At 62.8% G+C, this 11,470-nt stretch overlaps 2 protein-coding genes across 17 annotated transcripts; one reads left to right on the top strand and one right to left on the bottom strand.

The window, feature by feature from the left end:
* The first annotated feature begins 57 nt into the window (after positions 1 to 57).
* Positions 58 to 7,594, top strand: KIFC2 (kinesin family member C2). 14 transcript variants are annotated; one of them, NM_001206788.1, is given in 18 exon segments: positions 148 to 246; positions 465 to 546; positions 676 to 827; positions 953 to 1,091; positions 1,228 to 1,352; positions 1,458 to 1,523; positions 1,609 to 1,737; positions 2,284 to 2,361; positions 2,477 to 2,591; positions 2,665 to 2,774; positions 3,179 to 3,287; positions 3,397 to 3,554; positions 5,463 to 5,567; positions 5,648 to 5,769; positions 5,868 to 5,991; positions 6,098 to 6,227; positions 6,311 to 6,567; positions 6,655 to 7,594. In NM_001206788.1, coding segments are annotated over 18 exon segments (2,355 nt in total). In that variant the 3' UTR covers positions 6,910 to 7,594.
* Positions 7,595 to 7,698: 104 nt separating this feature from the next.
* Positions 7,699 to 11,413, bottom strand: FOXH1 (forkhead box H1). Of its 3 annotated transcripts, XM_059893144.1 has the most exons (5): positions 10,881 to 11,413; positions 9,566 to 9,688; positions 8,996 to 9,155; positions 8,606 to 8,710; positions 7,699 to 8,502 (listed from the first exon to the last, which is right to left on the bottom strand). In XM_059893144.1, the coding sequence occupies exons 3-5, from the start codon at positions 9,047 to 9,049 to the stop codon at positions 7,699 to 7,701; spliced, it is 963 nt and encodes a 320-aa protein (XP_059749127.1). In that variant the 5' UTR covers positions 9,050 to 9,155; positions 9,566 to 9,688; positions 10,881 to 11,413. The 3 variants fall into 3 exon arrangements, with proteins under 3 accessions (XP_059749127.1, XP_059749126.1, NP_001008414.2); XM_059893143.1 differs by having other exon boundaries at positions 8,996 to 9,688; NM_001008414.2 differs by lacking the exons at positions 9,566 to 9,688; positions 10,881 to 11,413 and having other exon boundaries at positions 8,996 to 9,254.
* Between the last annotated feature and the right edge of the window lie 57 nt (positions 11,414 to 11,470).

The raw sequence follows: 11,470 nt of genomic DNA, 5'->3' as shown, positions 1-11,470 counted from the left end.
CTGGTAGGGATGCTGGAAGAGGGTGCGGGGCTGCGCCGAGGGGGCGGCCGCCGGAGCATGCGCGCGGGCTCTGCCGCGGGCGGGCGCGGTGTCGGCGCGGGGACGCGGGGCGGCGTGAAGCCGGGCCCTCTGCCGCCCCGCGCTCCCATGTACGCCTTCTACTCGCTGCTCATCTACATCTTCTACAGTCTCTTCCGCAGGGATGGCGGGGCCGCGGCGGCCGCCGACGCTGAAAACCCCGCCCAGGTGAGCGGGGGAGCGCTCAGCTCGGCCGGCTACCTTCTTCCCGAGAACGGTTCGCAGGTCCCAGGGCGTTGACGCGGGGGAGGGCCCGTACCGAAGACCCCGTCTCTGGTGTTGGAGGCTGAGAGACTGGAGCCAGCCACCGGGCTAAGTCCCCGGAGGCAGGGACCCCACGGGCTGCCTGGCCTCTCCTCAGGGCCTCTCCCCCGCTGCCTCCCTAGAGCGCCCGCTGTAAGCCCGGGAGTCGCCGCCGCGCCTACCAGCCATCCGCTGAGCTGTGGACCGAGCTGACCGGCCTGGTCGGTACGTACTGTTGGTGCATCGGGAACGCTGCTGAGAGATACAGGGAGGGACCTGGCAGGCGCCGGCTGGTGGCCTGGCGTCCGACACAAGACCCAGCGCGCCTCCCCATCCTGCTTCCTGGCCTCGCAGGCTCTTCGGAGGCCGAGGATGGGTCGGGAGGGGGAGCCGAGCGCTGTCCGGCAGAGGTCTCTCTGGAAGAGGCTCTCGTGCGTCTTGCCGAGTTCCTCTCAGTCCAGCTGGGGGCGGAAGAGAGCTTTGGGACTCCTTCAGACCTGAGCAAGGTGAGCAGTTGAAACTCTTCCAGCTACTTGTTCTGCTTCCCCAGGTCCTCTGATCACCATCCATCCCTGTTTTTCCTACACCCGGCCCCCATTCTTCTCCACTTTGATACCTGTTTCTTTCCCAGCCCGGTGATGTTCCCCCACTGTTGACAGTGACTGGTCAACTCTTGGCTCTCCTGGCATGGATTCGAAGTCCCAGGGGCAGGCAGGCCCTGTCCCAGGGGACGCAGCCTGTCTCAGGGGTGCAGCACCCTCCTCCTGCTGGTGCGTAAGGAGTAGTGAGCTGAAGAGGGAGTCTGTCCAGGGGTTGACGCCCCCCAGAACCCGAGCGGCCAGATGTGAGGTGCCCTCTTTCAGGCCACAGAGCTCTTCTGTTCTAATTGGATCCACCCCACCCCAGGATCCCCATTGCAAGAAGAAAGCCCTTCCCTTTCACCAAGGGGCGAGGCCCAGGGACAGCAGCCTCCTCAGCTGGAGGAGGACCAGAGGGCTTGGCAGCGGCTGGAACAGCTCATCCTTGGACAGGTGAGGAGTCCAGAGCAGCTGGGACCTGGGCATCTGGGAAGGGCTGGGAGTCTGGGAGGGGACTGGAAGGTGGTGTTCCACCCTGTGTCCCTCCCTCCTTTCCAGCTGGAAGAGCTGAAGCAGCAGCTGGAACATCAGGAGGAGGAGCTGGGTCAGCTGCGCCTGGGAGTGGTGAGGCTGCTGGATGGGGGCTGGACGAAGGACCCAAGAGGGTACCAGCCTCCAGGTGAGTCCTGAGGGCTTCCTTCTCTCCCAGGGAGCAACAGACTCAGAGAAAAGGGTTCAGCATCTGACTCTGGAGAACAAAGCGCTGAAACAGAGCTTGAGCCTTACTCGGGACCTCCTGCTGCACTGGGGCCCTGCCCCCCACACCAGGGCCCCCCAGGTATCCTGCTTCTCAGCTGCGACCATCCCTGTAGCCTGGGGCTCCCACACAACTTGTCTCCAGCAGCACTGCCCGTGATTTCTCAGGACTCACGCTCTGACCCTTCAGACCTGGGCCCAGACTGTGGGCAGCAAGTGCACGGCAGCCCTGTTCAGGAATAGGACGCTGGGACCTTCCTGGTGCTCCTGGGGCTGAGCCTCTGCACTCCTCATGCAGGAGGCCCGGTTCCATCCCTGGGCAGGGAATTAGATCCCACGTGCCTCAACTAAGAGTTTGAATGCTGCAACTGAAGATCCCACACAGCCTAATAAATGCTTTTTAAAAAGGGGTGGGGGGTGGGGTGGTGGGACTTGAGAATCCCCTCAGTTCACTCCAAGGCTCCTCCCAGTGGCTGACCCCAGGGGAGCAGAAGGACTTGGGGAAAGGACCCATGCATGGAATTGGGAGGCACGGATGTGTGACCAATTTTACAACCCTCTCAACTTTCTCATCTGTAAAATGGGGCAGCTGGAATGCACCCCCTTGCACCTCCCACTCCCCTTGCAGGAGGAGGCAGAAGCCCTGCTGGAGCTCCGGAGGCGGCTTCAAGAAGCCCAAGACACCACAGAAGCCCTCCGAGTCCAGGTGGGCACTGGGCCCAGGGGCTGGGAAGTCTGGGGCTCTGGGAAGGGGGTGTCTGAGGCAGAGCCTGGTAAGTGCCTGTTTCCTCAGTGACAGGGGTGGGGTTGGGTGGGGGCAGCTAGGGGTGCAGGAGGTGCAGCTGCAGGGCCTTCAGGGGGCCCTCCGGCAGCTCCAGCAGGAGACTGAGCAGAACTGCAGGAGGGAGCTGCAGCAGATGCGAGGGCAGCTGGCAGGTAAGCTCCGGGGCTGTGGAGCTCATGGCGAGGTGTGGCGTCTGGCCTCCCCTCACCATAGCCTCCCCCGCAGGACTTCATGCTCGCATGGCCAGCTTGCGTCAGGGCTGTGGGGACCTCCGGGGACTCGTCAGCACCTTTACCCAGAGCTGCCAGGGTTCTCTGAGTGAAGCCCAGGGACAGGTCAGGACCGCTTGCTCCCTCCCTCGCACTTGCTCTCTGGCAGCCTTTTCACTGGCCTTCCCTTGGGGAGCCCCTGTCCCCGCCTCCTTTCCACTCCCAGGGTGTTGTCTGCTCTGATGGAGACCAGGGGCTCTGGAGCCAGAGTGACTGTGTCCTGTGCAGACTGGGGTGACAGTGGATGTCTCACATGGTTGCCAGGAGCCACCATTCTCCTCAGGTCCCTGAGCTCCATCCCAGGTCACTGAGAGATCACTCCCGCCCTCTGGGGCCTGAAGCCACAGAAAGCGGTAGATCACTGCAGCTGGGCTGCGTAGTAGATCCTGCCCTCAGCACAGCATCCCCCAGCTGTTTCCACTGCCTCCCCTCCCTGTGCCGGCCCCTCCCTCACGTCTCTGTCCCCCCAGGTTTCCTGGGCTCTAGGGGCACTGTCAGCTGATGGGGCTGGGAGTCAACTCGCAGAGGCGCGGCAGGGGCCTCTGCCTGGATGCTCAGGGCGGCTGCTGGAGCTCAAGGGTACAGCAGGTTTGGGGAGCAAAGGGCTGGAGTGGCAGAGGTTGGGGACGTGGAGGCTCTTCACACTTCAGGACCTAGGAGGCAGCTCTGGACCTGATCTCCACCCCAGGAAACATCCGTGTGCTGTGTCGGCTGAGGCCAGGGACACCCTCCAGCCTGGTGAGCTTAGAGCCCGGCCCGGGTGGCACTGTTACCACCTGCTATCGAGGGCACCAGCGTCGCTTCCGCCTAGACTGGGTCTTCCCTCCGCACGCCAGCCAAGAGGAGGTGATGCTCCACCCTTGGATCTGTGTTGACTGTCTCTCAGATCCCCTGGAGTCCTGAGGAGGCGCCTGTCTGTCCGCCCTCCTAGGAGAGAGGGTGGCTGGACTCCAGCAAGGAAGGGAGGGAGCCGGGGGGCCTAGGAGCAGGGCTGGCATCCTAGCTGGGCACTTGCTTTCCTCCCAGGGTTTTTCCTTTGCATCTGGCCACCAAGCTCTTGGGGCCTCCCTGGTGGCTCAGACGGTAAAGAGTCTGCCTGCAATGAGGGAGACCCGGGTTCGATTCCTGGGTTGGGAAGATCCCCTAGAGAAAGAAATGGCAATTCACTTTAGCACTTTTGCCTGGAAAATCCCACGGACAGGGGAGCCTGATAGGCTACAGTCCACGGGGTCACAAAGAGTTGGACACGACTGAGTGACTTCACTTTCACCAAGCTCTTGCAGGCCGGGGAAGACAAATTATGGCTTAAAGGAAGATTAACATTTTCAAAAGTAACTTTGTGCCAGGAGAGCATGCTTGAGGTGACAGTCCCGCAGGGCTGCAGGCCCGGCTGGGGCCCTGCTGTGCCCGGGGACCTCTGTCCCCCAGGCTTCTCTGGCTGTCCACTCCCCTGGCCCAGCGTTCAGACTGACCCGCTCTGAGAGGGGTACCCCTCCTTGCTTTGTGGTTGGGGGAGTGGGGAGCACAGGTGAGCTTCCAGCACCTGAGCTCTCCCAATGCCCTGCTCAGATGCTGCCCTCCTCCCCTTTGCTGCCGGACCCAGGGAGCTGGAAAGCAGAGGCTTAAGTCCCAGCGCCCGCCACCTTGCTTCCCACACACCCTCTCCAGTGTGCACACACTGTGCAGCTGGAGCTTCCCTAGCTCAGGAACAAGGCTGAGAGCTGGGAGGGTGAGGTGAGAGGCAGAGCTGTCAGAGATCAGACTGTGGTGGCCTCACAGGGACAGACTGGTGAGAGTGCCTGGCAGGTGGCCAGGGCTCCCTCTTTCACTTTCGGGGTCCCCACAGCTGTTTGCCACCTACCTCCATTTACCCCCACACCACCCCTACCCTGTCTTCAGCCTCCATGCCCGCTGCAGCCCTGGATAGGGGCCCCTTTGTGCATTGTCTTCCAGGTGGACAGGGCCCTCCGGTTCTAGAGGAAAGAGTTAAAGGCATCTGGCACTGAGCCCCCATCTCTGCAGGAGCACCTCCAGTGCTCCTTTCTAGCCACGGAGTCTGAGCCACCTCACTGGCTATTCTGGGTTCTGCTTTAGTGTCTGGCAATCAACATTTCAGACAGCACCGGCTCCCTACTCAGTTAGGCTTTCATGCCTCTGGGCATGGAAGCTGACCTTGTCATTGCTCAGGAGGCTGCTGCTGGTGTCCAGCTGTGAGCAGGATGCCAAGTCCCAGCTCCATGTCCCCTTCACCTGCTTCTGTGCACCTGCCCAGGGACGGCTTCAGGATCCTGGCTGCTGCCACCCCCCAGCCATGGGCCCTCTGGGTTCATCCTTCATGTGGCACGTGCTGCACTAGCCCTCTTTCCTCGTTATCACTTAATCCTCACAACAGGTGCCACTACAGTCCCCACCTTGCAGAGGAAAAGATGAGTGATTTGCCTCCAATCCCACCTGGGGTTTGAACCTGGCCATCGAGCCCAGGGTCTGGACCCTTGACTGCTACACCCCCAAGTCTCCCAAGCAGTCAGTCATCAGGACTCTATTACTCTGTTCCCGCTATTTGTCATGTTCCTTCCCTCTTTGGCTGGCAAATTCTTGCAAATGCCACCTTGTCCAGGGAGCCTCCTCTGTCTGTTGGGAGATCCTCGCTTCCCCTACGTTCCCCTAAAGCCAGTCTCCTCCCAGGGGAATCAAGTTATGGTCAAGTTCTCTTACCTCAGGCTTAGGGCCCTTCCAAACCCCTTGCACCCCTAGGTCTTCAGGGAGCTGGAGTCTGCTGTGCTGTCCTGCCTCGGGGGCTACAGTGTCTGCATTTTCACCTACGGTCAGACAGGGACGGGGAAGACCTACAGCATGGAGGTGGGAAAGGATGCAGTTGGGGAGCTCCGGAGCCAGGGGCTGGGATGTGAGCTTGCTGAGGCACCCCATGCCATCCCCAGGGGCCGCCTGAGGACCCCGGCATCGCTCCTAGGGCACTGCAGTCACTGTTCCAGGAGATGGGCACAGGCGGGCAGCACCGTGTAACCCTCAGCATGGTGGAGATCTACAACGAGGCTGTCAGGTCAGGGGCACCTGGTGCCTCCTGCCTTGCCCCCAGCCCCAACCTCTTCTGTCTCCACCCCCCAGAACCCCCAACGGAGCCCTGCCCTTTTTCACCAGGGACCTCCTTGCCCCAGGGCCTCCCCAGCGCCTGGCAGTGAGGCAGGGCCCAGCAGGCCAGGGGGGAATCCAGGTGGCTGGCCTCACCCACTGGGACGTGCCCAACCTGGAGTCTCTGCACCAGGTGAGGCTGCCCAGTGGGGCCCTGCAGTCCTCCAAGCCCCCGCCCTGTACCCGCACCGGGGGCGCGGGACCCGCTACAGGCCAGCCCTTGTCCGCCCGTCCTGCAGATGCTGAGCCTGGGGAGGAGCAACCGGGCCACCGCTGCCACCGCCATGAACCAGCGCAGCTCTCGCTCGCACGCCCTGGTCACGCTGACACTGCGCACAGCGTCCCCATCGCGCGGTCCCGGCACCGCAGGTACCTCGGCGCCTGAGCCCTGCGGGGGCCTCGCTGCACCCACGCCGGGCCTCCGTCCACGCCGGGCTCGCTCGCTCCTGCAGGCACGCTACACCTCGTCGACCTGGCGGGGTCCGAGCGCGCCTGGAAGGCGGGGACGGCCGGAACGTCGCAGGAAGACCGGGACGGCGCCCAGCGTCTACGGGAGGCTCGGACCATCAACCGCTCGCTGCTGGCACTGGGAGGCGTGATGGCCGCGCTGCGGGCCCGCCGGCCCCACGTGCCCTTCCGCGACTCGCAGCTCACGCGCCTGTTGCAGCCGGCGCTGGGTCCAGGCGCCACGGTGGTGCTGCTCCTGCAGGTAGGCGGGACGGCCAGCGGGGAGGGTGGTCATTTGCATGCCAGGTACCGCCCACCAGGGCACGCCCACCAGCGCAGCTACCCGCAGATCTCCACGCGGCCCGAGGATCTCGGCGAGACAGTGTGCTCGCTCAAGTTCGCCGAGCGTGTGGGCCGAGTGGAGCTGGGGCCGGCCAGGCCCCGCAGGGCCCCCCGCTCCGGGACGCCCTCCTCCCTGAGCACCGACACACCACTCTCCGGGACCCCCTGCACCCCGACGCCGTCGCCCGGCAGCCCTCCAAGCCCCGGCCTAGACAGCGGCTCCAGCTCGGCCCTGGCACCACCGGAGGACCTGCCTTCCTAGTCCTGCCCAAGGAGCCTGGGTCACATCTCTGCGGGCAGAGGCAGCAAAATCCCTATTCCCTCATGACTTCCTTGACCTCTGGGGGCCGCTGCCCCCCAGACTGCCAGAACCCACCCTCCTCTCCCACCCTGAAGGAGTGCTCCGCCTGGGGTAATTATCACACTACCCCCCCCCCCGCCCCCCTTATCACCATCTGCTGTTATCGTAGCGCACAGCAGGGGATCCCAGGGCCGCAGAGGCAGACCGCGGCCAAGTGGTCACCAGAGTCACTATCCCATCAGACTTGCGTTGAAATGTTTTCTATTCCTTTACTGTTACCGCCCCACCTCCATCACCAAAGCCAAGTAGGGTCTCCATTCTCAATCCCCTTCCCCCCCAAGGTGCTTCCTCTTTCCCAGGCAACAGCTGAGGGAGGACAGGGCTTTAGGCTGGAGCCCCATTAGGTTTTCCCTCCCCCAGCCGGAGCCAGGGAGGGGAGGTGACAGCTGGTGATGGATGGACAGATGGACGGAGAGCTGGAGAAGGTGGGACCAGGAAGGGGAAAGGAAGGGCTACTCCAGGCAGAGCCCTGCTCCATCCAGCCTTGCCTCTAGGGGTAGGAGAGGTACAACTAACCATCGGGCCGGGTGATGCCCTGCTGGGCCATAGCTCTTCTGGGGCAGCCAATAAACATGTGGACTCTCAACGTGGCTGGTGCCTCTGTCTCAGGCTGCCAGAGTCACACAGACGTTGGTTTCTCCTCAACAAGCCTAAGGGTGGCAGAGGAAAGCAGTCCCTGCCCTGGGAGCATCACAGGCCATACCAGGAGAGTAGCCAGCCTGGGGTGGGGGTAGCCAGGTCTCGGGGGTGGCTAACCCACACGTCATAGATGCTTTTGTTGGGTGGCACCCCCTGGAAGAGAGTATCTAGATCCCAGAGCAGCCTTGTGGGGCCATGGGTTTCAGGGGCCACCCCCCAATAGCCTGTGCTGGTGGAGGGAGGGCACCGGGGGCAGGAGGTGGGTGGCAGTGGGGCCAAAGGCATCACCACATTGGGAGTGTAAATGGGCAAGTAGGAGGTGGGCAGCTGCCCCCACAGCGAGGCCCTGTGACCTCCACCAGAGAGAACCCCGGGGTCTGGGGTGCCCTGCAGTAAGTGGAGAGGCCAGGCCCTGGGCTCAGGGGACAGGACGGAGGGCTTGCTGTTTTCCCCCTGGGAAGTCTTCCCCTCTGCCCTGATGGGCCTTGGGAGGGGGCAGACGGGCCACAAAGGCTTCTCAGAGGGCGGGGGTGCAGCAGGCACCTCTCCCTCCCCTGAGCGCTGTGAGCCTGACCGTCTGGGGCTGCTCCGCGGCGTCTCCTCCCCGGAGTCCCCTAGCAGAGACTTGATGCTGAAGCCCTCGCAGGGCGGCGACTGGGGACTGGGCGGCTGGTAGGGTCGGCCGTGCAGCACGTAGGGGCCGAGATCCTTGGCGAAGGCTCCCCTCGCGCCCCTGCTCTGCCAGCGCCGGCACAGGGCCGTGTTCTGCAGCCGCAGCGCTTCGGCCGGGATCAGGCTCACGTCGACCGCCCAGAAGTTGCCCTTGGCCTGGGGCTTCGCGGGATCCTTGGGCACCTGGTGGGGGAGGGGAGCAGGCTTGGGTGGGGCCGCACGACCCCGGATATCAGGATTTCCGCCGGCGTCCGGCTCCCAGGCTCCGACCCTCGCCCTGCCCTACCTTGCGGAAGCACCGGTTGGAGGAGAGGTTGTGGCGGATGGAGTCTTTCCAGCCTTCGTAATCGTCCCTGAAGAAGGGGAACGCGGCCTGGACCTGACGGATGATCTGAAACCATCGGGTGGGCGGTGGGCGCCGTGAGCCAGGGCGCGCGGGCGGGGGCAACGCTGTCCCTCCCCTCGTCACTGCGTGGCCTGCCTCGCCAGGAAGGGGTCTACCCGAGCACTTTAGCTCTCTCCCTGGGTGCCCAGGCCGGGACTGGCCCCCCTGGTATGGCTGGGGACGGCCAGGTCGGGGTGGAGGCCGGAGCCTGGGCCTCAGGCCATTGGAGGACGCGTAGGGACACAGGTCCGATCACCGAGTGCGAGGGAGAGCGGGCGGGGGTCCTCTCACCTGGGCCAGCTTCAGCCTGCGGGAGGGTGCAGCCTGGATCACAAGGGCGATCATGGCCAAGTAGGTGTAGGGGGGCTTGTCATGCCGCAGGTATCTCTTCTTCCTCCTCTTGGGGGGCTGGGAGGGCGAATCCCCCTCAGGGAGACCCAGGCCGGGGTTGCTGCAGGGCCCCATGCAGGGGAAGCAGGAAACGTGGGCAGGGGCCCAGCCGGGCAGTGGGCGCTGGGCACGGGGTAGTGTGGTAGTGTGGGGAGGTAGAGCTGGGACCTGAGGCCAGGCGGGGGCTGGCGGGCCAAGCCCTTTATCATTCGGATGGAAGGGGGAGGGGAGGGGAGGCAGAAATACGCGATGGGGGAGGGGAGCGTGCTGAGGGCAGCCACAATTAGCAGGTTTCGGTTAATCTGGAAGGGAGGGAAAGGGCAGGGAAGATTCCAGTGGGGGCTGTGGCCGGCCACCCAGGCCCCATTCCTCACCCCTGGGCTGCCTTGGGCACCCCCCTAGAGCTGGAAAGAAAAGTCTGTGGAAGGGGCTTATGACACACACTTTATCCCACCCAGATCTCAGGCTCACATTTAACAGAGGAGTGACTGGTCCAAGATGAGCTGCCAAGAAGGGGTGGGTCCTGCCCAGAGTTCAAGGCCAAGCAGCTAGCAGGACTTGGATGGTGGTCTGGGAGGGCTTCCTGGAGGAAACCTCATAAATAAGAGACAGATACAGTTGACTCAAGGGATTTTCCCACAGGCTGCTGCAGGGCCCCAGGGGGCTCCCCAGGTCCTGGAGGCCACTTTCCCTCCCTTCTTGGTGCTGGTCAACAGTAGGTCCTCACTGTGCACTCACTCTGCACCTTAGTGGCCCTGGGACAGCTGGACCTCCATGGCCTGAGAGAACTTCCTGGAAGCACGTTTGTCTTTCTACCCCTCTTCTGGGCCTGTGGGTCCAGACCCTTTGGAAGTTTTCCATTGGAGGAGGTCAATTGGTCCTCTGGGGCACTCAGGCAGTGCCCCTGGGTGGGTGTGCGTGGAGAAGCAGGCCTTCTAGCCGTATGGGTTTACTGGCTACATCTTGGGGCCATGCCTTGAGAATACATCCCTGTGGATCATGGTCCCTACCCAGGGGAGCCTGGGAGGACCACTTGGCATCACCCTGGGCAGGAGTGAGGACAGCTGTGTTATGTGTGGGTACACAGGACTTCCCAGTGCCCTGTAGCTTACTCTAGAAGGAGGGAGATGCTCCCCAGGCTGGCGGGGTCTGGCCTGAGTGGAGAAGGGGCACTCTGGGACGAGTGGAGGGTGAGCCCCATGAAGCCTGTGGTGCCAGCACCCCCTGCTCAGGCCTGGCTAGAGCCTCTAAGTGCTTTAGCAGACACAGGGCCTGGCCCAAAGGTGTGGCCCTGGAAAAGTGTGTTTGGCAGCAACCCTGAGACATGGTTCTCCTGGTCCCAGACCCTTCTGTCCCCTCACCTCCTCCCTGGCCCGATCTGTGGCTCTGCCTCTCAAGTGCTCTGTAGCTGTGTACCCTGCTCTGTATGCTACCCCAAAGCCTGGTCCCCCCCGCCCATGAGGACTGGGCAAGTTTGCACAAGGGATTTATCAGGCCCAGGACACCAGCAGTGGTGGGGTGTTGCTATTAGAACCCCCAGACCCGAGGGAAGCCATGAAAGCACAGGGACACACTTTGTATCACTTTACTCAAGATTTTTCTCGGGCAGCAGCAGCACTCCCCCTGCCCAGTCCGCCCCCAATTATACCCTTAGAGGGCTGAAAATCTGGAGCAGACAGTGGATGTGCGGCTCTCACTGAGGTGCTGAGAGAAGGGATGGGTGATGGGTGCTCTGGAGGAGGAAGCCTGGGGCTGAGATGATGATGTTGGGGTGCTACATTGCTACCTCCATTATCAGATTCTTCATATTTCATCTGGCTTCCTCTGGACTCCCATGTCACTTCTTCAAGTCCTGTTCGTTTCCAGGGCGCTAGCTGAGAGGTTCTTGTGTCCCCTAGCCCAGTCAGTTATTGAGAGGTCTTTTTCTCCAACAGGTCTAAGGCACCGCTTTTCCTCCACTGTCCCTTCCTTGCTTCCAGGATAAAGCCCAGCTCTTGGTTTGGCGTTCAAGGTTCCTCACGTCCTGACTACTCATCGGTGACTGTACATACCCCACAGAGCGAGCCCCACCCTCCTAAACCACCACCTCAACTGTTCCCACCTTGGCGCATGCTCTCCCCCAGTAATGCCCCTGCTTTGTCGAGTGAACTCGGACCCTTCCTTAAAAGATCAGCCTAATCAGACGACCTCCCTCCTGGTAAACTTGTGACTACTTGCGCTTCTCGCCCCGGCAGGCCCTCCCTTTGCCAGTAGGCCATCACCGCCCCCTGCCCACGCGGCGGTCCGCAACCTCCTCAGTAGCTCTGGGCAAGCCCCGCCCCCGCGCGGCGGTTTCCGGTCCTGGGGCGCTCAGGCCGGAAGTTTCGCGTTGCCATG

The sequence above is a fragment of the Bos taurus genome, chromosome 14 (assembly GCF_002263795.3).
Source record: "Bos taurus isolate L1 Dominette 01449 registration number 42190680 breed Hereford chromosome 14, ARS-UCD2.0, whole genome shotgun sequence".
NCBI lineage: Eukaryota > Metazoa > Chordata > Mammalia > Artiodactyla > Bovidae > Bos > Bos taurus.
This window is presented reverse-complemented; position numbering and strand designations above follow the sequence as displayed.

Bases quoted from the DNA above. Each gene is read 5' to 3' on its own strand.
- KIFC2 (XM_059874307.1), top strand. From the start codon at position 148: ATGTACGCCTTCTACTCGCTGCTCATCTACATCTTCTACAGTCTCTTC. The intron at 1,353-1,457 runs GTGAGGAGTCCA...CCTCCTTTCCAG, and splicing joins AACAGCTCATCCTTGGACAG to CTGGAAGAGCTGAAGCAGCA. The intron at 2,592-2,664 runs GTAAGCTCCGGG...CCTCCCCCGCAG, and splicing joins GATGCGAGGGCAGCTGGCAG to GACTTCATGCTCGCATGGCC.
- FOXH1 (XM_059893143.1), bottom strand. From the start codon at position 9,169: ATGGGGCCCTGCAGCAACCCCGGCCTGGGTCTCCCTGAGGGGGATTCG. The intron at 8,711-8,995 runs GTGAGAGGACCC...CGATGGTTTCAG, and splicing joins GCAGGCTGAAGCTGGCCCAG to ATCATCCGTCAGGTCCAGGC. The intron at 8,503-8,605 runs GTAGGGCAGGGC...CTCCCCCACCAG, and splicing joins CCAACCGGTGCTTCCGCAAG to GTGCCCAAGGATCCCGCGAA.